The 23481-nt window shown below is 52.2% G+C and overlaps 1 protein-coding gene across 2 annotated transcripts in view; it reads left to right on the forward strand.

Moving 5' to 3' along the window:
* The window catches only part of RTN4RL1 (reticulon 4 receptor like 1), a 65640-nt gene that overhangs the window by 21700 nt on the left and 20459 nt on the right, over nt 1–23481 (forward strand). Inside the window, exon 1 of one of the 2 annotated variants that reach the window (XM_032615082.1) lies at nt 19075–19126. The exons of the other annotated variant lie outside the window; for it this stretch is intronic. Coding sequence (XP_032470973.1) covers nt 19078–19126 — 49 coding nt within the window. The 5' untranslated portion in view covers nt 19075–19077. Of the gene's footprint in view, nt 1–19074; nt 19127–23481 lie in introns of those variants that run through there. 2 annotated transcript variants of the gene reach the window in all.

Genomic DNA, 23481 nt, shown 5'->3' on the forward strand with positions numbered 1-23481 from the left:
AACGAATGAGAAATTTGCAGAATGTGATTTGTTTCGTTGTTGGAATTTTTTTTTTTTTTTAGGTTGGAAACAAGCTGGCACTCAAGAATTGAGCCACTTTTCATACAAGAAAGTTCCAGAAGTGCTTTGAGTGATGGCAGTACCTTGAAACGGGGGTGTTGGGGGCGGGGGCTGGGGTCCGAAGCTGACTACTTTGGCAGGACAGAGGAAGGGAATTGATGCTTTGTGGGGCACTACATGTGCAGACACTTATATACATTATCTCAACTCCCTGAAATCATTTTTGGAATAAGCCCAGTCTATAAAAAAAATTCATCAATAATCCATTATCTCGCTTACTCTCCACAGTAATCCTATTAGAACAAGTTCTTAGCCCATTTCACAGGTGAGGAAACTAAGGCTCAAGGAAGTTAAATGACTTCCCAAGGCCACAGAGCTTGTAAGTGTCAGGGTTAGGATTCAAACCCGGGTCTGACTGACCCCAAACTCAAGGCTCATTCCTTTCTGGATGTATAAGTTCTGGTGTACCCACCGCCCTCCTCCCCACAATAACACACAGATTTAGTTTCATTATGTCAAGGTGACGTCATTTGGGCTACATTCACCACTTAAAAAAGAAAGCAGGTCATAAAGGAGCCATGTGCTAGGCCGAAATGCTGACTGTGTGTGGTGGCAGACGTCATCAGCAGGCGTCAGGGGACGCGTGGGTGACAATGGCAAGGCATGAAGTATGGTGTTTATTAGGTACTGGCAAAGGCTTGGGAGTTCCAGATGCCAAGCGGTGATAAGTGGAGACTGCCTGTCTCAGCTCCAAACGCTGAGCAGGCTCCCGGGTCGGTGCCGTTGAGTCAACCGGACCCTTGAACAGACTGACCCTGGGAGCTTTCCTGACCACCGGCAAGACAGGTCCCCTCTGTCTTGCTCTCTTCCTCCCCTTCTTCCTCTTCTTCTTATCACTGTACCAGTGATAACTCACGCTGATGGAGCACTCCTTGTGTGCCAGGCATTGTGCTAAGCCTTACCATTAAACTTTGATCTTTCTGCAGTTTTTTTTTTTTTTTTTTTTGGCCACGCCATGCGGCTTGTGGGATCTTAGTTCCCCCACCAGGGATCCAACCCATGCCCACAGCGGTGAAAGCGCACAGTCCTAACTACTGGACCACCCAGGAATTCCCTCTCTGCACATTCTTAACCTCCATCTGGAGGGGGTTTGCATACTCTTAGCTCCAAATGGGGTCCTCAGCCATGCAAGTTGGCTCCTCTGAATCCAGAGAAGAACTCTTTCCCTACACGCAGTCCAGAGCTTTCCTCTGACACGGCCACATGTCAGTCAGGGAACTGGGAGTTTGTGTGTGCAAGGAAGGAGGGCAGGTTGAGGCCCGGGACACACCATGTCCTCTCCTGGAGACACAGCTCCAACTGGACTTCTCAGACACAGTCAGTCACATCTATCTAAATATAGCAATTCCATTTCCAGGAATTTATTACGCATCCCCTTGCACCTGTGGTCAGAAATGCACATATAGGAGCGTGCATGTTATCACTGCTTATAATAGCAGAAACGGGAAACAACCTAAATGTCCATCGGTAGGGGATAGACTAAGTAGATTACAACAGCCTCATACAGTGGGATTCTGTGCTCCAAGGAATGGGTGACTCTGTAGCACTGATATGGGCTAGATGCCAAGATGCATTGCTAAGTGAAAAAGCTGTGGTAATATACTGCACTACCATTTGGATTTTAAAAAGAAAGATATGCTTGTATGTGATAGAAATTTTCTGGAAAGACACAAAAGGAACTGTTAACAGTGGGATGCCTCTGAAGAAAGATACTAGGGACTGGAGGTCTGGGAGAGGAAAGGAGATTTATTTTTCATTGTATTCCTTTTTGTGTTTTTTGAAAAAAAGTTTTTTCTTTTACTATGTGCATGCATTATCTTTTCGATTAAAAAGAAAGTGGGGGGGGGGGTGGTTTAAAAACAAACAAATCCCCAGGCTTTTTCTGGCTTCTCAGGCTACTTTTTCTTCCCTGCCTGCAGCCAGGTCCTGCCGTCCTGACTCACAGGCCGCTTCTCAGCTCCATGCCCACCCCTCCCCAAGCATCCATTACCACCTCTCACAGGTACTTAAAACCTATCTCTTTGCCTTGAAATACAAATGCCTCTAATCTAGAGAGAAGGGTGAGCTTCATTGCAATTAGAGAACAGACAGAATTCAGCTGGCTCTGAGTTGCTCGATAAATGTTTGCTGAATTGAATCTGTGACTCGGTTGGTTACACCCAGCAAGGTACTAATTGTCTAAGGTCAGACATCTAAACCCCACATGGGTCAGCTCTCTGAATCCAGAGAGGGACTCTTTCCCTGCATTCATTCCAAACCCTTGCTCCGATGTGACCCAGTGAGGGCTTTACGTGTACACCATCTCTTCTCCTGGAGACACAACTCAGAGTGTCTTGAGGAAACAGGACAGAACAATGGTGTGATCCATGGGAAGGTCCAGCTCTAGAAAGATTCTGAGTCAGAAGAGCATCTGTAGTGGGCCCCAAAAGCTCCATGGTGACTTTTTTTTTTTAAGTATTAGCCGTTTGATTTTATTCCAAGAACTGCTGGGTCTTAGTTGCGGCACGCGGGATCTTCGTTGGGGCATGCAGACTCCTTAGTTGTGGCATGCATGCAGGATCTAGTTCCCCGACCAGGAATCAAACCTGGGCCCTCTGCATTGGGAGTGTGGGGTCTTAGCCACTGGACCACCAGGGAAGTCCCCCAAGAAGTTTTTAATAGAGACAGAAAAAACGGAGTCCTCTGCGACCATGGCAGTAACTCACCTGTTGTTGTTTATGTTCATCCTGAGGCTGGAAGACAACCATGTAGCAGGCGTTTGTAGGAGAAATTAAAGCTTCAGTAGTTGGTTGTTTCAGTGGACTACAAGGTTTCTTTTTATTGTTTATGTTATACATAATATAAAATGTATCATTTTAAGCATTTTTCAAGGGTGCCGTTTTGTAACATTAAGTACCTTCACATTGGTTTGCAACCCATAGTGACCATTTTTAATGGGGCACAGTTGTTAAAAAGTAGAGAAAGCCTGAGAAACACTTCTTCACGGTCACTTGCTTTCTGCTTAAGAAGCGCATCCTTGCTCAGACTTGGTCTGTGTTCTACGCAAGTCTTCCAGATACCAGCTTCTGGAAGCGCCATCAAGGTGGATTCCTCCTCTGGTCTCTGAAATCATCCACAGGCATTGACAGTCCAGTAGAACACGGGGTGGGGGTGGGGGGGTTGTCATGGAAGTCTCTAGAAACAGAGATACAAGTACTATAGCTTGGTGACATTTCTCCTACTATTGCTTTTTTTTTCCTGTCTCAAAAATTCACTAGCCTAGAGGAAGGAGAGAGTATATATCCCTTGCCCATGACCACTGTCTCATTCTTGAAATGAAATCTGCCCCCAGCGGTTCTCTGGACTTGGCCAGTGTGTGATGCCCTGGACCTCTCTCAAGGCTGTGATCCAGCAGCTTGCCGCGAGCTCCACCTCCTTCACAGTACAGATTTTTTGTCCCCATAAGGGTTATTCTGATGAGGGAGTGTTTGCCTGTAGCACAGTGAGTCAGAAAGTTTGCTGTGCCTTCCAAAAAGAACAAGCATCTATAATCTTTGGCCACATTAATAGACGTGTCCAAATCTAGGATGCTGAGGGACCTGCTTTGCTGTCCGCTGAACACCACCTGAGTCACCCGCTCTCTCGTCATCTTCTACCAATCCAGCCCATCCCCTGCACATTGCTTAAATGTATCCCCTTCTCTCCATTTCCCCTGCTTCTACCATTTTAAATCAGGGTCCTGAATCTCTTGCTTGGACCATTGCAGTAGTCCCCTGATTGGTGTTCTAGCTTCTTCTCTTGTCTCCAGCTCCACACTGCAGACAGGTGATGTTGGGGAAAATGATCTGATCATATCACTTGGATTGTTTAAAATCCTTCAGTGGCTTCCCACAGCTCTGGAAATAGAGGCCTCAGGTTTTCTTTGTTTTTGTTTTTCTGTTTTGTTTTGTTTTTCAGCTGCGCTGCGTGATATCCAGGCTCTTAGTTCCTTGATCAGGGATCCAACCTGCACCCCCTGCAGTGGAAACACAGAGTCTTAGCCATTGGACCGCCAGGGAGGCCTCAGTTTTTAACGGGGCTCTCGGGGGCTGGTGTAAGCTGGCCCCCTGCCTATGCCTCCGACCTCACCTCACACTACTTGCCTCTCTTACTGACTGATTTTCTATTCCTCATACGTGCCAGTCTCCCTCCTGGTCAGGGTCCCCCCGCAAGCAGATTATACTGCCTGTGACGTGGCTTCCACCCCACACCCCTCACCTGGGTAATTCCTTCTCTTCCTTTAGAGCTCAGCTCAGATGACACTTCCTCAAGAAGTGGTCCTGAGCCCCCCCAGACTACAACAGGTCCCCCAGTTATTGGCACCTACAGCATCCAGCACTCATTCATTCATTCACTGAACAAACGTAATGACATCAGCCAAGTACCAGGCACCTTGGTGCTGAGGACACAGTGGTGAGCGAGACAGGCACAGCCCTGCTGCCATGGAGCTCACACCCTGGGTCGGGGGGCGGGTGTCAGGGATGAGAAAACAATGCCAGGGCTGAGGAGGACTGTGGAGGTGAAGGCACAGAAAGTTGGGGGTGGCAGTTTGGGATAAGGCACTCAGGGAAGCCTTGGGAGGAAGTGACATTGGTCAGACCCCGGTGGATGACGGAGGGAGTACGTGGATGCCGGGGCAAGAGAGGGGCTGGGCTGAGGGAAAAACCAACACAAAGTCCATGAGGAGTGTGCCTGGGTTACTCCAGGAACAGTAAGGCGGCCCCAGTGGGCTGGAGCACAGGGACTGGGGGGAAGGAGGGGGCAGTGTGGTCAGATCACGCAGGGCCTTGTGGGCCACAGGGAGATTACTGAATTTTATCCTCAGTGTGATGAAGAGCCATAGAGGGGACTGGTTTACATTTTAAGAGGATTCATATTTTGGGGAGATCATCCTGACTGCCACGTGGGGAAGAGACCAGGGGGAGAAGAGTGGTAGAGGACAGAAAGGTTAGGAGACATTGCGGGGCCCCAGAGAAGAGTGGCCACTTGGACTAGGGTGGTGTCTAGAAGTTGAATGGCTGTGTCATTAATTAACAGGGAGGATGTCTGCTTATTGATTTTGTATCCCCAGCTCTCATCTGCACCTGGCACATAGTATGTGCTCAGCAAATACCTGCTGAATGGTTGTGGACTATGAAATAGTGAAGGTGCTGAAAAACTGGTTCATATTAGGAATTCCTTAAGGAATCATGAAGAGGAGATTAGGGGAAACTGTCTTCTGATGCATCAAGGAGTTAGACTCAGAGGCTACCAGGAAGAATCCAGGTGGAGTTTGGTGAGGCTTGGCCTGGACCGGTGGGCCAGTGGCCTCCTGAGGAAGGCGTCCAGCAGTGGGGGCATAATGGTCTCCTGTCAGAGATGCTAGGGCCATCCTGCGTGGAAAGTACACATGTGCAGGCATGTCTGTGAACAAGAGTGCGCGCACACACACACACACACACACACACACACACACACACACACTGCAGGCAAATGCACCCACTGTGGATTTTCTGGCCCTGGAATTACACTGCTTCAGAGCTAGAAAGACCCGTAGTAATGGTAGTGCCTGGTGAATTGAAGGTTGGGACACCGGTTAGAAATGCCAGAAACGCAAACTGTTGGAACAAAAAAGGAATCTCACAGGCTCATAAAACTGAAAGATTCATCTTCGGGTGTGGCTTGGTCACACAGTGTCACCAGGACTTGGTTTCTTCTTCTCAGCTTCTTGGCGTGGCTTCTCTTGCCTCGGCATCATGCTCGAAAGGCCCAGCAGCTCCAAGTTCACGCCCCCTCCCCCCAGAAACAGAAACTTTATCTTTCTGGGCCTGATGTCATCAACCTCGGTTTGGTCCTGAACCAGGCACTGAGGCCTGGGAATGTGTGCTGACTGGGTACTGTGTCCAGAAGGAGGGGACATGTTGTGGGTGGCCGAAAACCCACACAAGTTGCAGTCTACAGGTGGTTTGCTAAGGCTTTTTTCTTTTTCTACACCTGACTGTGTACTCAGAACCCCGTTTGTCCCTCTTGTCTCCATGATAGCCCCTGAGGCACCCTAGTTGTCTTGTTCAGCCTCCTCATTTTGCAGGCGAGTAGGCTGAGGCTTAGCGACTTTCTCAAGGTCACACAGCTCAATTGCAATGGAGGCAGGAGTGGCATCCGGGGATCACCTGCTGGGCAGACCCTGAGTCTGGGGTCAGCCTGCAAGATTTGAATCCTGGTCCTGCCATTTGCTAGCTGTGGCCCTGTATTGTTTTCCAAGGGCTGTCATAACAAATTGTTACAAATTGAGTGGCTGGGGAATTCCCTGGTGGTCCAGTGGTTAGGACCCAGCCCTTTCACTACCGGGGCCCTGGGTTCAATCCCTGGTCAGGGAACTAAGATCCCAAAAGCTGTGTGGTACGGCCAAAAAAAAAAAAAAAATCGAGTGGCCAAAAACAGCAGAAATTTATTCTCATGGTTCTGGAGGTCAGAAATCTGAAATTAAGGTGTTGGCAGGACCGTGCTCCCTCCAAAGGCTCTGGGGGACAGTCTGTTCCTTGCCAGCTTCCAGTGGTGGTTGGTATGCCTCGGGGCTATTCCGAGGCTTCTCTCCGTCTTCTCGAGGCTTCTCTCTTCTCTGTCCTCTCTTCTGTCTCTTATAACATTTGTCGTTAAATTTAGGCCCCATCTGGGTAATCCAGCATGATCTCATCTCAGGATCCTTAATTACATCTGCAAAGAATCTTTTTCCAAGTAAAGTCACATTTACAGGTTCCAGGGATTTCGATGTAGACATATATTTTGGGGGCCATTCATTTAATCCACGCCAGGGACCTTGGGCGTGTCACTTAACCTCTCTGAACCTCAATTTGTCATCTGCAAAGTGGGGATAATAGTATCACTTCATAGGGTTGTCTTGAGGATTAATATGAGATAATCCTTGTTGGGTCCTTCACAGAGGACCGAGCAGGTAGTGGTCAGTAAATGTTAGTTATTATTATTCTGACCCCAGGTCCAGCCCGGTCTTCTTGTGGCCTTCTCTGAAGTGGCTTTCTTCACAGTTAGGCTTGACTCCCCTCCGCTAGTAGCAGTAGAGACAAGTCAAGTAGTTGGTGTCTTGGTGGAGACACTGTGGCCAAGTTTAAGCCAAGTGTCCCCCTGCTGGCCCCTCGGCTGGGGCCTGTTCTATTGTCCAGGTGTCCCCTTCCTGAGGCCTGCAGCTGAGAGGTGGGGTGGCCCGAGGAGGTCTCCTGTCAAACTCTCGCCCTGGCTGCAGGAGGCTGACAGGGAACCCTGTGATTTAGAGTGAAATGGAATGTAAATTGCAGAGATTCCACGCTTCCCATTTGGCTGAGATCCCATCAGCATCTCACCCCCTTTCCCTGGGGCTCCTCCAGGTCTCATTTGGTGGATTCTGTCCGCAGAGCACCTCCACGGCGACCACGACGATGGCTTGCTTCCTACATCTATCACACCTGCACTGTGACAATGTAATTTTTATCTCTGGCTGTTTATTTCTGCAATGGAATGACTTGTAAATTCCAAGAGGAAGATATATCCCTGTGTGAGACAGAACCAGCCTGGGGCAATTAATCTGGGCTTTGAAGCTGGAAAGGCAAACCTGCCTGATGCTGTTCTGTGCATAAGTGTCCAGTAATCAACCATGGCCATTAATTGCGCCCCCGCCCCCCACCCCCCCCACCCCACCCCCGCCCCAGGAGGAATCAGGCCCAATAGGATTTGATCTAGCCGGATGGGAATGGGGTCCTCATTCTCCAACTGCTGGATGGCAAGCAGACCCCAGGGACAGAGAGTGGGAAGCAGGTTGCTTGAGGCCAAGAGGGGCAAGAGATGGAGGGAAAGACCCGTATTTCAAGGCCAAGTTGACAGTGGGTGTGAGAAGAAGGAGGAGACTAAGGGCATCATTGCGGCCATGGCAAAGGCACCGGCTTATGTGGACCAACAGATCCAGGTTCAAATCTGAGCCTCAACACTTACCATCACCTTTGGGTAGTTCTTTTACCCCTCATCCCTACAGAGGGGTTTCTTAATCTGTAAAGTGGAGTAAAGAATATTTGCTCCAGGGCTCCCCTGGTGGTGCAGTGGTTAAGAATCCGCCTGCCAATGCAGGGGACACAGGTTCGAGCCCTGGTCTGGGAAGATCCCACAGGGCACGGAGCAACTAAGCCCGTGCACCACAACTACTGAGCCTGTGCTCTAGAGCCCGCAAGCCACAACTACTGAAGCCCGCAAGCCACAACTACTGAAGCCCGCAAGCCACAACTACTGAAGCCCACACGCCACAACTACTGAAACCGTGCTACAGCTACTGAAGCCCGTGCGCCGAGAGCCCGTGCTCTGCAACAAGAGAAGCCACCACAATGAGAAGCCCACGCACCGCAATGAAGAGTAGCCCCCGCTCGCCACAACTAGAGAAAGCCCACGCACAACAACGAAGACCCAATGCAGCCAAAAAGAAATAAATAAATGCATACAATTAAAAAAAAAAAAAGAATATTTGCTCCGTAGGGTAACTGAGATAATTAAAACCAGCAACGTATGAAAAACCGCTTGTTTCATGGAACGGGTGTGTTGTTTTTTTTCCCCCCCGAAGGCCTTGGGGCAGTGCTCAGGCCTGCAAAAGATGAAAGTCACAGAAATAATCAGAATTCTGGAAGGAGTCGGAAGGAATTTAGAGAACACCTAATGCAAAGTTCAGTAGAAGTTTGGGGAAGTGAAGAGACTTAGAAGCTGGGATAGAACCCAGTTTCCCGACGGTCACAATTGTACATCGTTACATCACGCTGCCTCCATTGCAGGGCCTCAACCTGGTCCTCCCCGACTCCTACAGGGCCAACCAATGGGTCTTAGGGGCCATAACCCCCTACAAGGATATGCACTATTCTGAGTGGGGTGCATTTTAGTTCCTCGGGAGCTTCCATCAGATTCTCAAAAGGTTCCCACATTCAAAAAGATTGAGGACTTTGTTGGACTCCGTGATATTGTGACTATTTGGGGGTGAAGGAGGGGTATTGCCCACCCCTCCCACTTGCAGTTGATCTATACACAGCCTCGATCGTGATCAAAATCGGACTGTGATCTGGTGGTTTCCTTGGCCTCAGAGCCCTGCCTGCCCTTCTCATTCTACCCTAGTTCTCGCTGTTCTTTCCCCAGAAAGCCAGCTTACACGTGCCAGCTGGGAGCACGGTGTGGGTGGAGGGAGTTTGCAGGTTTTGACATTCTGCGCTCGTTCCAGATTTTGTGGAGCTTACACAATTTGGGGTGCCCCTTTTTTGGAAAAGTATAACAAGTCATGAATACAGAATGAGGCGCAGGACCTTGGGACTGCTGTGGGTGCTTTGTTAGTATCTCTGTAAATGGGCCTCTGCTGGTGTTGTTACCGGACAATTGTCCTCAGGAGAATGTGGGGTCTCAGCGTAGCTCAACCACCGAAAAGCCTCCCAGGGCCATTGCATCCCAGGGGCATTTGCCCAGTGTTCTGTATGCTGCTCTACTGGGTTAATATGGATCTGTGAAAAGACCAGCCTGCCCTCAAGGAGCTGCCAGAAAAAGGAGACCCAGTTTACTGGTAAATAATGACCCATCTGCCATGGCTCTCCCCTGCTTTCACTCCGCTGCCTACTGAGCAACCGCCTTCCCCACTGCCCCAGCTCAGCAAGTTGTGGGGCCTCCCTCACTCCACTTTCGGGGTTACCCAGCAGGCTGGAGACGTAAGGGGTTCTGTGTCCTATCTACTTCTGTGCAGGAAGAGGAGAGGACTGCCGGTAGGGAATCCACGGAGGGGTCCCGGTGTTTGTCGCACTGCTTCTTCCCATAGTTTCTGTCGAGACAAGCGGGGTGTGATGCTTTGTCCAGGCCCAGGTGTGGGGCAGGTCCATCGGAAGATGGAGGGTTGGGGGCATAGAAGCTACCTCCATCCTTGCCATATTCATTCGCCTAGTATTTGCACTGCACTGAGAATGTCATGGTGGGAAAGATGCTGTCGGCAGCAGGAGGCCGACCACAGAGGAACTGGATGTGCCTCTTGCTTTGCCACTTTGTACTTGTGGGTGGGTGTTGTGGAAGTCTCTGAACCTCTTTGAGCTTCCAGTTTGTCATCTAGAAGATGGTTAATAACACCTGCCTTGCTAGAGTGTTGAGAAGGTTAGGGATATCATACGTGTAGGGCCAAGCACAGTGCTGACCCTGAGGTCAGTGGCTCTAAATTCTCACTTACTCTTATTATTTTGCAAGAGCCATCCCTGCCCCTTGGAGTTTACACCCTTTTCTCTCTAGCACCCTGGCAAGTCTCCTTTTCTGCCGAGTCCTAGAGCTTCCCGGAAGAAGACTGGTCAAGGCCGAGGCATGGACGGATCTCCCAGGGCAGTGCCTTGGGCAGCGTTGGTGGCATCAAACTGGAGCAGGCCAAGCTGGAAGGGGGCAGTGACTCATGTGGGGCTAGGTCAGGATGGGCAGAAGAGGCAGCTGCAGGGATGAGGGAGGAACAACCCTTCTCCCTACCTTACCCTTCCAGCCCATTTTCCTAATGTCTCTGGAAAGGCGGCGCTGAGCAAAGGGGAAACCAGGATTTTCATTTGTAGGTCTCCTAAGAGGTCAGTTTCTGGCTGGTACCTTGGGCAGGTGAGTCCTAGGAAGCTGCTGGCCACTTGCCGCCCGCTGTGACCACAGCCATTCCCTAGAGGGGTCACAAGAGGATCCTTTGGAGCACTTTGTCCCACCAGTGCCTCCCTGCCCTTCCTGCCCAATGTGGCTCCAGGAAGCAGCATAGATCAGGGACGGGGGTCGGTTCTGGCCCTCTGGGACACGCTGCTACCCTTCCGATAAGGATTTAAACAGGTTGCCGAGCAGGCCCACTAATTAATCTTTTGTTTATTTTTATTGTTTTGCTATGAAAGTAATACATGCCCTCTGTGGAAATTTTGAAAAGTATAGAAAACTCTAAAGAAGCAGGAGAAAAAGCCCAGACACCAAAGCAGAGTCAAACACAACTGTTAACATGCTAATATGTTGGCCAAAAAGCAGAAGCTTTTAAAAACCCCATGTAAACATCAGTGTCAAAGTCTGCCTGGGATTGCATGGAATTCATCTTTTTAAGAAAACACATCTGAGCCAAGTGCATTTGGAGTGCAGGGATTTGGAGGCACCCTCCACGCTGGGGAGTGCAGACAAAGTCTGGGTCTTCAGCCCCTGGGGTTCAGCAGGGCTTCCCGGGAGCCTCCCAGAAGGCTGGTTGTGGTTTTCCTCAGTCACAGAGATTTCCTTCTTCATATTCTTACCCGGCAGGAGCACCTTCACACTCAGCCTGCCCACCTGCCGCCTGCGGTGTGTGGAAGGCAGTAGAGGGTAGAGGATGGAAGAATGGGGCCTGGGGGGAGGGGAGGGAAGGCGCTCTCCAAAGAGAAGGGCTACCCACCCAGCAAAAGGCTGGAGTCGGCTGGCCTGCTTCCTCCTTTTCTTTCCTGGTGGGGTTGGGGAGTGCCCAGCCCTGCTGAATTGCAAGTGGGCAACACCTGCCTTGGGAAGGTGAGTCCTTACTGCAGGCTGCGGAGGACCCCATAGTGAATGCTACCTTAGAGGGAGGGTGAAAAGGCAGAGCCGGGATGGGGTGGAGTGCGGCAGGGAGAAATCCTGATTGCTCCCACCACCCGCCTCCTGACTCAGCATTCCTTTCTTTCTTTTTTTTTTAAATTCTTTTTTTAAAGTGAATGATGTTTTTTATTTATTTATTTATTTGCTGCATTGGGTCTTTGTTGCTGCGTGCAGGCTTTCTCTGGTTGTGGCGAGCGGGGGCTACTCTTCGTTGTGGCGCGCGGGCTTCTCATTGCGGTGGCTTCTCTTGCTGCAGAACATGGGCCCTAGAGCATGCGGGCTTCAGTAGTTGTGGCTCGTGGGCTCTAGAGCGCAGGCTCAGTAGTCGTGGCTCACAGGCTCTGGAGTGCAGGCTCAGGAGTTGTGGTGCACGGGTTTAGTTGCTCCGCGGCATGTGGGATCTTCCCGGACCAGGGCTCGAACCTGTGTCCCCTGCATTGGCAGGCGGATTCTTAACCGCTGCGCCACCAGGGAAGCATTGAGCATCCCATGACTCAGCACTTCTTTAGGGCAGTTGTAAATGGTTCCAGGAGGCAGCAAGTGCGGGGGTGCTGGCCGGGAGAGGCCACCACATGGGGAGCAAGGTATCCCACTGGCCATCATGGGGACCCACCTCTTAGAGGCCACCTGCACAGGTTACTGAAGCGAGGTCGAGGGGGGAGGATTGGAATGCCATGTGCTCTGAGTGGCAGTCTCCCCAGCAACTGTGACTTACGCCTGGTGGCACCAGCTTCCAGGCCCTAATGGAACTATTTATTTTTCTGAGATTGAGGGAAGAATTTGTCAAGCACCATGCTAAATGTTCTATGTGTACTACTTAATCTTCACAGCAGCCCTATAAAGTGGGTCCTGTTTTCTCCCCATTTTACAGATCAGCAAATTGAGAGGTTACATGACTTGCTCAGGCCTACACAGCCAGTCAGTCACTGGCTGGAGTTCAAATGCAGGCCTGCTTTCAGCCAGCCCTGTTGCCACTATTCCTGCTGGCCGTTGGTGTTGGGAGGTCGGCTGCAGAACCCACCTAGACAGCTGTTGCAGGAGTCCACAAAATCCCTCCTCTGAAGGATTCTGCTCCCTTAGCTCCTTCTCTGGGCACAGAAGAAAGTGTATTTATGTGCCGAAGGAGATCCCAGAGACGGAGGTCCCACCCATTCTCATTCTCAGGTTTCTCTGAAATGCCGGGTGTGGGCAGGAGTGGGGTGCGAGGCCGGCTTTCAGGGGGTCAGGGTCCTTGGCTACCGATTCCGAAGCCAGTGACCCAACCCGGGCTAGAGACAGCAGTGGAGGCCGGAGCACGGGTGCCAGGATCTGGCAGCCGCCCAAACCGCGACCCCTAGAGGCCAGAGCGATTCTTCTCTCTCGGAGGGGGCAGGAGTGGGGCGGCAGGCGCGAGCGGAGGCGGGATGCGGGATGCGGGATGCGGGATGCGGGATGCGGGATGCGGGATGCGGACGCGGCTGCTGGCCCTCTCCCCCACCGGCTCCCACCTGGGCCGGCCCGGAGGGCGCTGGTTGGCTCCCTGGGAGCGCCACTCGCCCAATCACACACCTGCACGGTTGCCAGGCAACTGGGACTGAGTTGTAACACCTCGGCTGCGGGAGCCAGGATGGTGTTTTTATTTTCCTGGCTGCTCCAAGTCTCCCCTTAGAAGTTGTAGAAAGATGGCATTCGGTTCACCTTCTCAAAGGGACCACACCCACCCTCCCAGTTCCCAGCCCTCAGCCCCCAGCCCGGCGGTCTTCCGTCAGACTGGCCCCAAGATTCCGGCGCCGTGGTTGAGTCCTGGGGCCCAGGCCCTGCAGGGAGGCAGGCAGGCAAGGGGCCTCGGGAGCTCTTCACAGCGCCCTCATTTTGGGAAAGTCGTCCTCAGGGCAGCTGGGGACTTCCGCCTGAGACAAGATGGCGGATCCAGGGAGGACCCCGAAAGTGGGGAAGAGCAGGCTCCAAGGTCGCTGGCTTCTGAACAACCTTGGGATGGCCTTGGGGTGGGTGTGGGGCACGGCTTGGGTCTGCTTCTGGCTTTACACACAGATTATTATCTGGGTATTTCCCAAACTTCAGTTCCTGCCTGACACCTTCCCAGCGTCTCACCCATCTGTGAGGCACCTGCACTTTTTCATTTGTTTTTTCTTCTGTATATTGACCCACTTTAGCTTAAATAAATGTATTTAAATCGGAAACTTGATAACACCTCTGTAAATGGAGACAGTATCACTTGCCATAAATAGAAAGTAACTGCAGAAATAAACACAAAGAAACAAACTGTTATTAAATTTTAGCACATAGAGTCTGATCTGGAAAAGCCATAACGATAACAAAACAACTGCTTATTAAGTACTTACTCTGTGCCAGGCACTAGCTAAGAACTTTACATGGATTAGCTCTTTTGATCAGGTATTATTAATGTCCCCATTTCACAGATGGGGAAACTGAGGTTCAGAGCAGCTAAGGGCTTTGGCCAAGGGACACAAAGACACTAAATTATGAACTAAGATTCAAAGCTGAGTCCCATCCAAAAGCTGGGCTTTCAACCATAGCCTGTGCTGTCTTTGCATGGTGACATCTCTGGTTCCCTGCCCTGGTAACTGGGTGGTGACCCTTTCCAGGACTGAGGCAATGCTTTGAGCCCCAGCTGCAGTATGTTTTTGCCTGGTGCCAGGAAATATAACCTGCTAGGTGCTCTTACGGTTAAACCACACATTCACCCAACAGCCCTATGAAGTATCTCATTTGATAGCTCAGGGAACTAAAGCTTGGGAGGCCAAGCCACCTGCCCAGAGTCACACTGTTGCTGAGTGGCAGGGCCGGGATGTGGGTCCTGTCTCCCTGTGCAGCACTGACTCTATTTTGCACCTATTTGCAGCTCACTCAACTTCATGTAGAAAAAGGAATCTAATTGTTAGCAAACCCTACAGCAGAACTGAGCCTTCTCCCTCTCACAGGGAATCAAATCCCCACCTGGGGAGAGTTGGCATTTGTTGAGCCCAGCCTAGGCTGTGGATAAACAGCTCCTCTGAGCTAGGTCTGATCTCTGGAACCGCGGCCTTCTATTGGTGGGTGAAGACCCCCCCAGGGCCAGCCCCTAGGCTTCGGGCCACCCCACACCTCAGCAAGACTCCTGCTCCATGGGCAGGGATGCTTGTTTGGCTTTCTTATCTGCGTCCCTTGAAACATAGTACATCATCCTCTATCGAAATGAGTGACTGCTTTTCTCACTTCAGAGCTGGCTCATTCTTACCTGGAAGAGAAAGAATAAGGGAGCCTTTGGAGAGGGAAGAAAATCATATGTTATTTTTAAAAAGCATTCTGAGTGAGTGCTGAATGGAGTTCAAGAAAATTGCCTTAAAGACCTGATCTCCCTGCGGATGGTGTTTCTCATGGCTCCCAAGTATTTGGAAACAATTGCACATTTGTATGGGCTACTGTTTTTTATTTCTTTCTGGTCTCAGAGGTGGGCTTTGAAGATTGTGCTCTCTCTGTAATGGTTTTCTTTATCTCAAATAAATTTTGCACACCTGCAAGGTAGAACGGCTTGAAAGAAATTGTGTCAGAACTGGCTCTCTATTTAATAAATCTGCAAATGAAGCAGGGTTCGGTGAGACGATGTGGTGTTAGCTCGCCCTGAGCCTCCTGTCACAGGGGTGCAGCCTTGTCCCACCCCCCAAAGGGGCTGCGCTGTCTGCGATGCTCTAGACTGCAGAGCTGCAGCCCACATCTTTGCTAAAACCCTTTCTCTACCCCAGGCTGAAAGGTGATGTGGGGGAAGACCCGTTTCTGTGTGGGTGTTTGGGGACTTTTAGGCCAGGATGCTAATGAGAAGCTTTTAGGTTAATTGTTGAACCACAGCTCCCCTCTGCTGGGGACTCCTCAAACCTCCCGCACCATATTTTCTCAAGGAACTAGAAGATTCATTTTGGGCTCAGAACCATGTGGGGAGCAAATTAAGGGTTAGACAATGCTTGGAGCTGACAGGAGTGCCAACACCCAGGGCAGTGGGGGACCCCAGACTTGTGCACAAACCCCTCCGGGCCTCTTTGGCCTACATCCCATGGAAATGTGGTAGGTGAAGGGCTAAATGCTTGGCCTCTGGAAGCAGACAAGCCTGGGTTTGAGTGAGGGCTCTGCCGCTTTCCAGCCAGTGAAGCTGCTAGCCCTCCCCCCACCCCACCCCTATGCCTGGAGTCCGAATATTTGTCGACAACTGTGGCCTCCTGCCCAGCTGACAGGAGGCACTGGCAGGCGATCAGAGGCAGGGAGGAGAGTGCTTGCTGGGTATTTACTCCCCCCTCCCTACAAGCGGGCTCCATCTCTGACCGAATGTCTCAGCTCTTGTCAAGGGGCCCTCTTCATACAGCTTCTCTGTTCTAGGTTCTGATTTCCAGTCCCCTCCCTCCCCTCTTCAGGCTGAAGGGTGGTGACACTGGTGGCTCCTTGCCTGTTATTTGCCATCCCTGAGGATTCCCTAGGCCCTGTCCACACCTTTGTCAATTGTCCCTTTATTAAACTGTCCTCAGAATAACCTAATGACACCTAATGGACACAGTGGTCCTGGACAAGTCATTTACCTCTTAGAGCTTTGGTTCCCTCACCTGTAAAATGAATTTTATTATTCAACTATTTGCTTGTGTGGTTGTAGTGAGTGCAAAGTGCTTGACCCAGGGCCTGGAAGACAGTAAACTTAGCCCTCAGGGACAGAAATGGTGTTGGGGGGCACTGGTCAGTCATCTCTGTCCTTGGGCCTATGGCAGTCTTACACCCTGCTTTCAGCTTTCCATCCATAAGCCGGGGCCTGCTGACCTGTGGCCTGGTTTGCGTGGAGGGCACTAGGAGAGCAGAATCTCATGGAACTCAAGAAACTGATATTTCTTTTGTCCTGTTTGCTCCCGTAGAAGCTGTCCATCAGACCAATACATGCACACTCTTTGTAGTCTTTATTTATTGTTATCGGGAAACAAAGCAGCCACAGATTTCATGCAACATGGTGTCCCCTGAGAATGCAAAAGAAAGAAACAGATGATACCAGATATTCCTGCTGGAGATGCCAGGTGGGGGTGGGGCCGTGGACTGGGTTCTGAAACTATTTCAGCAGCTGCTTCTCTGCGTAAAGGAAACACGTCGGGTCTAGGCAGCCCCTCTCTGGCCTGGGCCACTCTGGAGTCTGGTTCAGTCTTTGGGTTTGAGGATCCAGGACCCGAAAGCATAGCAGAAGAAATGGGCCTGGGGAGGAATCTGTGAACCGTTAGTGTTTATTCGAGTGTCTGTCTAGGAAGGTGAGAAAGACACAGAGGATGGGTCTCTGCTCTCAAGGGGATCACAGCTAAGTTGGGAAACTAGCACTTACTCAGGAAGTGATGAGAGCCCCAAGTGGGAGAGGGATAAGCAGGCACTAGTCCAAGGCAGCTCTGGGGAGAAAGAGCCTTGACCTTTGGGTGAGAACAGAGCACGGAGAGGGCCTTTCAGGGGAGGCCAGGTCAGAGTCACGGTAGCCAGGCCGAGGCGGCTGGCCTGGAATTAGCCAGAAATCCGGGAGTGGAGCGGGGGAGGGCAGGGAGCATAGGGTGGGTCTGGCTTATTCAGAGTCTTCAAAACCAGGTAGGGTACTTTGATCAGGAAGCAGGACTTTGAGAGCCCTTAGAGAAGGAATTCTTAACCCGGGATCCACAGGCAGACTTCAGAGCATCTCAGAACCTCCTGAAACTGTATGGTGCGGTGGTTGGGAGGGTCCGGGCTTTGTCTTCAGACCTTCCTGCACTGAGTCCCAGTGTCACTTTTAGTTCCTCCTTAATCTTTTTGAGCCTTGGCTTTCTCATCTATAAAATGGAGCTAAATGGTAGTATTTAGCTTGCAGTACGTTTGGGGTCATAAATCCAGATAATGGACACATTGCCCTGCACACAGTCACCGGCACTCAGTATAGATCTCAGTAAAGGGCAGCTGTTGATATGCTGCAGAATTGTGAGTGATTTTACAGAGGCGCACTTCTCTAGGGAGAGGGTCTCCTACAGCTTTCATGAGATTCCCTAAGGGGACCCTGATTCAAAAAATGTTAAGCACCACTCACTGCTTGAGAGGTTTAAAAATAGCAGAATGTCAGGGAGCAGGGAGCACTGTTTATGTGAATGACACACGGCGGTGTGGACCTGGGCGCAGGGCTGCCGGTGTGGAGGCTTTCTGTTCATCTGCTGGGCACACTATCGCTCCATCTGTTCATACCTGATCATCAAGACTTGCTGAGCCCTGACTCAGTCAAGCCCCTGCTAGATGCCGAGGCCCAGAGACCAAGAACAATGTCAGTGAGAAGGAAGATGTGTGGAAGCCAGGCTCCTAAGATGGCACCCGTGCCTGCTGCTCTCATGGCCTGGGAGTGTCCCTTCCCACGTGGAATCAGGCTGGTGGGCAGCTTGATCTAACCAGTCGGATGCAGTGGAAGTGTGCACCCGACTGGTCGTGCCAGTTCCCGTTCCAAGCTCTTGAAGAAGGCCATCATCCTCACTTTCCCAAGCCTGAGGAAGGTTTTGGGAGATCTGAGCCACAGTGTAAGAAGTCTGGATCCCCTGCTAGAGACATCACAGGCAGTGACCACATTGAGAGCAGAAGCCCCAAGACCATATGGAGAGGAAGAGAGGGGCTCAGGTGTCCCAGAATCTCAGTTCTGGGCCCAGATGACCCAGTGCCCTCTGCTATCTGTCTGCAAGCACACGAGAAACCCTGAGTGAGAACAACAGAAGAACCGTCCCACGGAGCCCATTCAGCCCCCTGAGCCACGATGTCATGAAGGAGATCATTCTGTTTTCAGTACTCACATCTGGAATAGTTTATTACACACATGGAAATAAATGGACCAACCGAATGAGGACATGTAAAGGCGGCTTATTCGGAGGTTGCTCTCCTCCATCACTTACATTTTGGCAGAGAGTCAAAGGCAGGCCGAGGAGTGGGAAAGTTTTAGAGTGGAAACAAGGGAAGGCTTCACCTGTGCCCTGATTGGCATGGGGAAGCTGGGGGTGGGCTAATTAGAAGTAGGGCATCCTCTGTGATTGGTTAGGGAGCATATTTGGTTTTCTGTGCTTGGCCCTAAGTTGTAAGTGGGGACAAGAATCGGGGAAGCTAATCAAGTTCTGACCATTTGTGACTGATTGTCACAGGGGTTACTGTTTGGCTTCCTGGACCATTCGCTAGAGAAGCAGTCAGATTTCCTACAAGTCTGACTTGTCGCTAGCAGGCTGGCTTCTCGGGCTGGTTACTGTAGGTAAGGGGATGGTTTCCTGGGGTGGTTACGGCAGATTGAGAGTCAGAGTTTTGTTTGTCTCTGTGGTTTGGCATTGCCTATCTGTATCTTCAGTCTCTCACATGACAACAGATTCCTACATGCACACTGGCGATGCTGAAGCCGTGTGGAATGAACACAGCATCCTAGGTGAGCCCAAAGCAGGGAGAATCCCACTTAGCTTGTGCCGAGTCTGAAGAACAGGTAAGAAGTGGCAGGCAGACGAGGGAAGGAGGGGCATTCCGGGTGGAGGGGACAGCACGACCCAAGGCCTGGAAATGGGAGAGACTGTGGCAGACACAGAAGGTTGGGCTGGTGACAGGAAGTGAATGTCGGCTTAGGACCCAGGGCACTGGACAGAGAAGGGCCACAGCCATTTGGAGTGATAGAGTCAGATGGAGAAGCTAGAGGGGAGAAAGAATGAAGGCAGGCGATTAGCGACAGGCAGCTGCACCCTCCGGAGGGAGTTTCGAAGATGGAAGCTGCGGGACTTGGTGAACGGGACTCAAGGAAAGAGGAAAAGGCAGAGTCCGGGTTTTTTGCAGACGGAGGAGTCGGAGGTCACTGAGAAGGTGACCCAGGGAGAGGGGAGGAGGTTTGGAGGGGGCGATGTTTGTTCGGGGAAATGCTGACGATTTGGAAGAGGCTGGGCGACCCCAGGGCACATGCATGGAGCTCTTGGTGATTCGGTTTTGGAGCTAGGAGCGAGCTAAGAGGGGGATGGATTTGCATGGGTCGTGGTGGCCCCCCAAGGACTGTGGGTAGTATGGGAAGAGGAAGAGTTGCCCGTGACAGGGGCTGAGAAGGAATGTCCATAGTAGACGTGATTGCAGTAGACCCCTGAGAGAGCTGTGTCAAGGAGATTGCGGGGCGGTAGGGAGGAGATTTCAAGGGGAACTTTGCCCCCAGGAGCAATTGCGTGAAGAGAGAGACCGGAAATGGTTGGGTTTGGGCAAAAGCAGGGAGTCTGTGCATGAGAAGCGGGTGGAATCCCAGGTGCAGCGGCCGGAAGGGAGAGGAAGTGGGCCAACCGCTTGGAGAGAGAGTTTTCAAGCGGTTTGCCTCTGACGTGCCGCTGACGGGAGAAGAGAGGCGGTCGCTGCGGGCGATTTGGGTTTGGCAGGTTTTGTTGTTCAGTGGGAGAGACTTGAGCGAGTCTATAGGCGGAGAGGGAGCAGTCGATAGTGGGGGCTCAGGGGTGGGGAAGTGGAGATGCCGGCGAGGGGGCACCCCAGGCAGGGAGGCAGCTGTCAGAAACCACGGCCTCGGGCAGAATCAGGCTGCAGGTGGGGTTGCACCGACCCACACGGTGTTTTGTTTTTGGTTGAATTTGCTGCCAAACAATTGCATGTAAAAATCCTGATTCCCGGTCTCTGGGAAAATTGAATGACTTGGTAACCCAAAGGCCCCCCCTTCCCACAGGGCAGCAGTGGCTGGAGCCTGGGCCTCTCCAGATGGGCCTGGCTTCCAGGTGGCCACCTGTACATCCTACCTGTCCATCTCACCCTTTTGTGTTTCCTCTTTGGCCGCCCGTGTAGACCTTTGAATTGAAACCTTGGGGTGAGGAGAGGCAAGAAGGCAGGAGGCCTGACGTGGGAGGATGCTGATAAGATGGGGTGGTCAGGCCCGGAGGCCAAGGGTAGCGATGTGGGGAGACAGCGGATGGTTTGGAATGGCCACTGAGGAGAATGAGAGACGAAGCTGCGACGGCCGCAGGGGATGATGCTGGCGCAGCTGCAGTTCTGGGATCAGCTAAGATTGTGAGTCAGGGGCCTGCAGGTCCAACTTACATCCCTGGGTGATGGAATAGGTGCTGGAGGGAGGGGAGGGCACGAAGGAGGCTGCTCTGTCCTCCAGGAGCCTCCACACCTATCTCAGTGTCCTTTGGCTCTGTTGGTGGGTCAGGGTCATCCCCAAGACTCGGGGCCACACAGACAGGGCCCCAGAAGACAGCCTGCCCTCCTCTGTCCCAGGGATTCTCGCAGGCTGGGAGCATGCTGGGAAGCCCCACGTGGCACAGGAGGGACCCAGGTCCAGGAGAGCCCTGCGTGGAGAAGCTGGAATGCTCCCGAGACTGGGGGTCAGAACCATCTCCCATCCCTGCAGCAAGCCTTCAGGAAACATATCCCCCTCCCCACAGCTGTCCTCTCTTTGAAGTCTCTTCTGTCCGCACCTCTGTGGCTGGTTCTCTCAGTCACCCAGGGTGGGGCTTGCTCTCGACAGGAGAGGGGTGTCTCATCCCGGAGCCTCCCCAGGTACCGGCTCTCAGCACGCACCTCGAGGGTAAAACATCCCGTCCGCGCCCCCTGCGGGAATGCTCTCGTCTGCGTCTCATTGGGAACGGCGTGCGTGTGCACACATGTCACTGTATCACATAGAGCCGGAATGTAATTAGGCGACGTTGGGGGAAATACTGGAATAATGAGCCATCACGGAGGACCGAGGAGGCTGGTGGGGGCCTGCTGACCTGAGCCAAAGGCTCAGATCATTCATTAGCTCTGGAGGTGCTGCTGATTTGTTCCTCATCCCGGCTGCATAAACGAGCCGGCCGATCCTGAGCAGGATGCCGGAGCTTTCGTGGAGAGCCTGAAAGGGCGCTCTGAGCTTTGAAGCAGGAAAGCGAGCAAGTCTTCCTTCCCTCTCTGGGGTTGGGGGAAGACGGAAGCCACAGCCCTCCACAGCGGCACGTGGCCATTTGATAAACCGAGTCCGGATGAGGGCGGAAAATCCTGGGGCAAAGGAACCAGACTTTCTGGAGAGTGGGCTGTGCGAGTGGCTGGCGGAGCTGAGGGCAGGAAGGCCCACCGGGGCCCGGGGTCGGGCAGAGAGGGGCCCGGGGTCGTCACCAGGAGAGCCAACTGAGAGAGGCGCAGGCCAGCCCTGCCCTGAGCTAACTCCTCTGTACCCTGAGGGGCAGGCAGACCCACTCCGGGTGCTCCCAGCCCACCCTCCTCCTCCAGGTAAACGCGCTGGGTATCCCTGCTGAGGGCTCCTGAGGGGCATCGGAAAAGAGACAACAGTGAGACTGGGGTGGTCCCAGCCCCTCCTGCCCAGCAGTCCCACTAAGCCACCCCCTGATCCATCAGGCTCCAGCTTGTCCCCACGTGGCGCCACCCACGGCTCCCCATTACCTTACCCTGGCCTCCTCCTACCACCCCACGCCCTCCCCGTTCCCAGGCGGGAACCTCCAATGGGCTTCTTCGGCCCCACTCCAGGCCTTCTTTCACCCACTGCCCAGACCCTTCTTCTGGTGGAACCTCATCGGTTTTTGGCACCAGAGCCCATGCCCTCCATGGGCACCTTGCTTTCTCGGCTCTCTCTCCTTACTCCTTTCTTCCATCTTCCTTTACTTCTCCTTCTTCTCTCTCTTTCCCCATCTCCTTTTCACCTTCTCAGGTCCACAGTATTGCAGGTTGGGATCTGCTATGCCATCTTTCCAGGGAGTTCTCTTTGCTCAGCTGTCTCCTGGGGCTCTCAAGTTCCTGGGCACACCCTTGCCATGCCCCTACCCTACCCCGGGGCTATGGTGAGCCCGCTGCCCCGTGAGAGCAGCCACTGCGTCTGTCCTGCCTGCAGCCGCGTCCACATAGTACTGGACAGATGCCCAACCTGTGCTGGAAAAAGGAGTGGATGACAGCAAAGCCCTTGCCCTGCTTTCTGCTCTAGGCCACGGCCCTTCCTGGGGAGCTGTCTCCAGGGCGCATCCTTCTGTGGGGGAGTCACCGGGCTTCCAGCTGCTAATTTAGGGGAGCCTTTGAGTGGGTGTTGGGACTAGTTTCCTTCAAGAAGCAGCACCTTCTGGAGGGCCCCGCTCTGGCCCTCTTCCTGTTGCTTGCCTCCCCGAAAGGCAGGAGTCCATGGGATCCAGGAGGTGTGCCCATCACTCGAGACTGGTTCTGTCCAGTAGAAACGTGGGCCATGTGTAATATAAATGTTCTTGCAGCCACGTTAAAAAAGTAAAAAGCAACAGGTGAAATTCATTTTTAAATGTTTTTATTAAACGCAATATCTTAAAAATATTACCATTTCAACATGTGATCAGTATAGCAAGCATTCTTTTTCATACTAAGTCTTTGAAATGGGCACTTTTCAAGGGTTCGGTAGCCACACGTGGGTAGTGGCTGCTGTACCAAACAACACAGCTCTAGACCACAGTCTAGGTATTTGAGATCTCAGAATCCTCTGTCCAAATGGCCCCAGCCTGCTTCCAGGGCCTCTCTTCCCCATTAAGATTTCTAAGGGCAGATTCCACCTAGAAGCTTGCAGAGCAGGAAGGGCCAGGTTATAGGCTTGCCTCCGAGGAGGGGGTGAGTTCCACCTGGATTTGTTCTTCTTCTTAGCTCAAAACCTGATCCTAGAGGCAGGGGTAATGGGAGCTATGGGGCACCAAGGGACAGAAAAGATTGGACACAGCCCAGGGGCAGCAGGGGGGCCTTCGGGGTGGTGGGAGGTTGGGATCCGGCAGAGGCAGCCTGGACAGGCTCATCTGGCAGAGGGGAGAGAGG

Source organism: Phocoena sinus, chromosome 20 (genome assembly GCF_008692025.1).
Source record: "Phocoena sinus isolate mPhoSin1 chromosome 20, mPhoSin1.pri, whole genome shotgun sequence".
NCBI lineage: Eukaryota > Metazoa > Chordata > Mammalia > Artiodactyla > Phocoenidae > Phocoena > Phocoena sinus.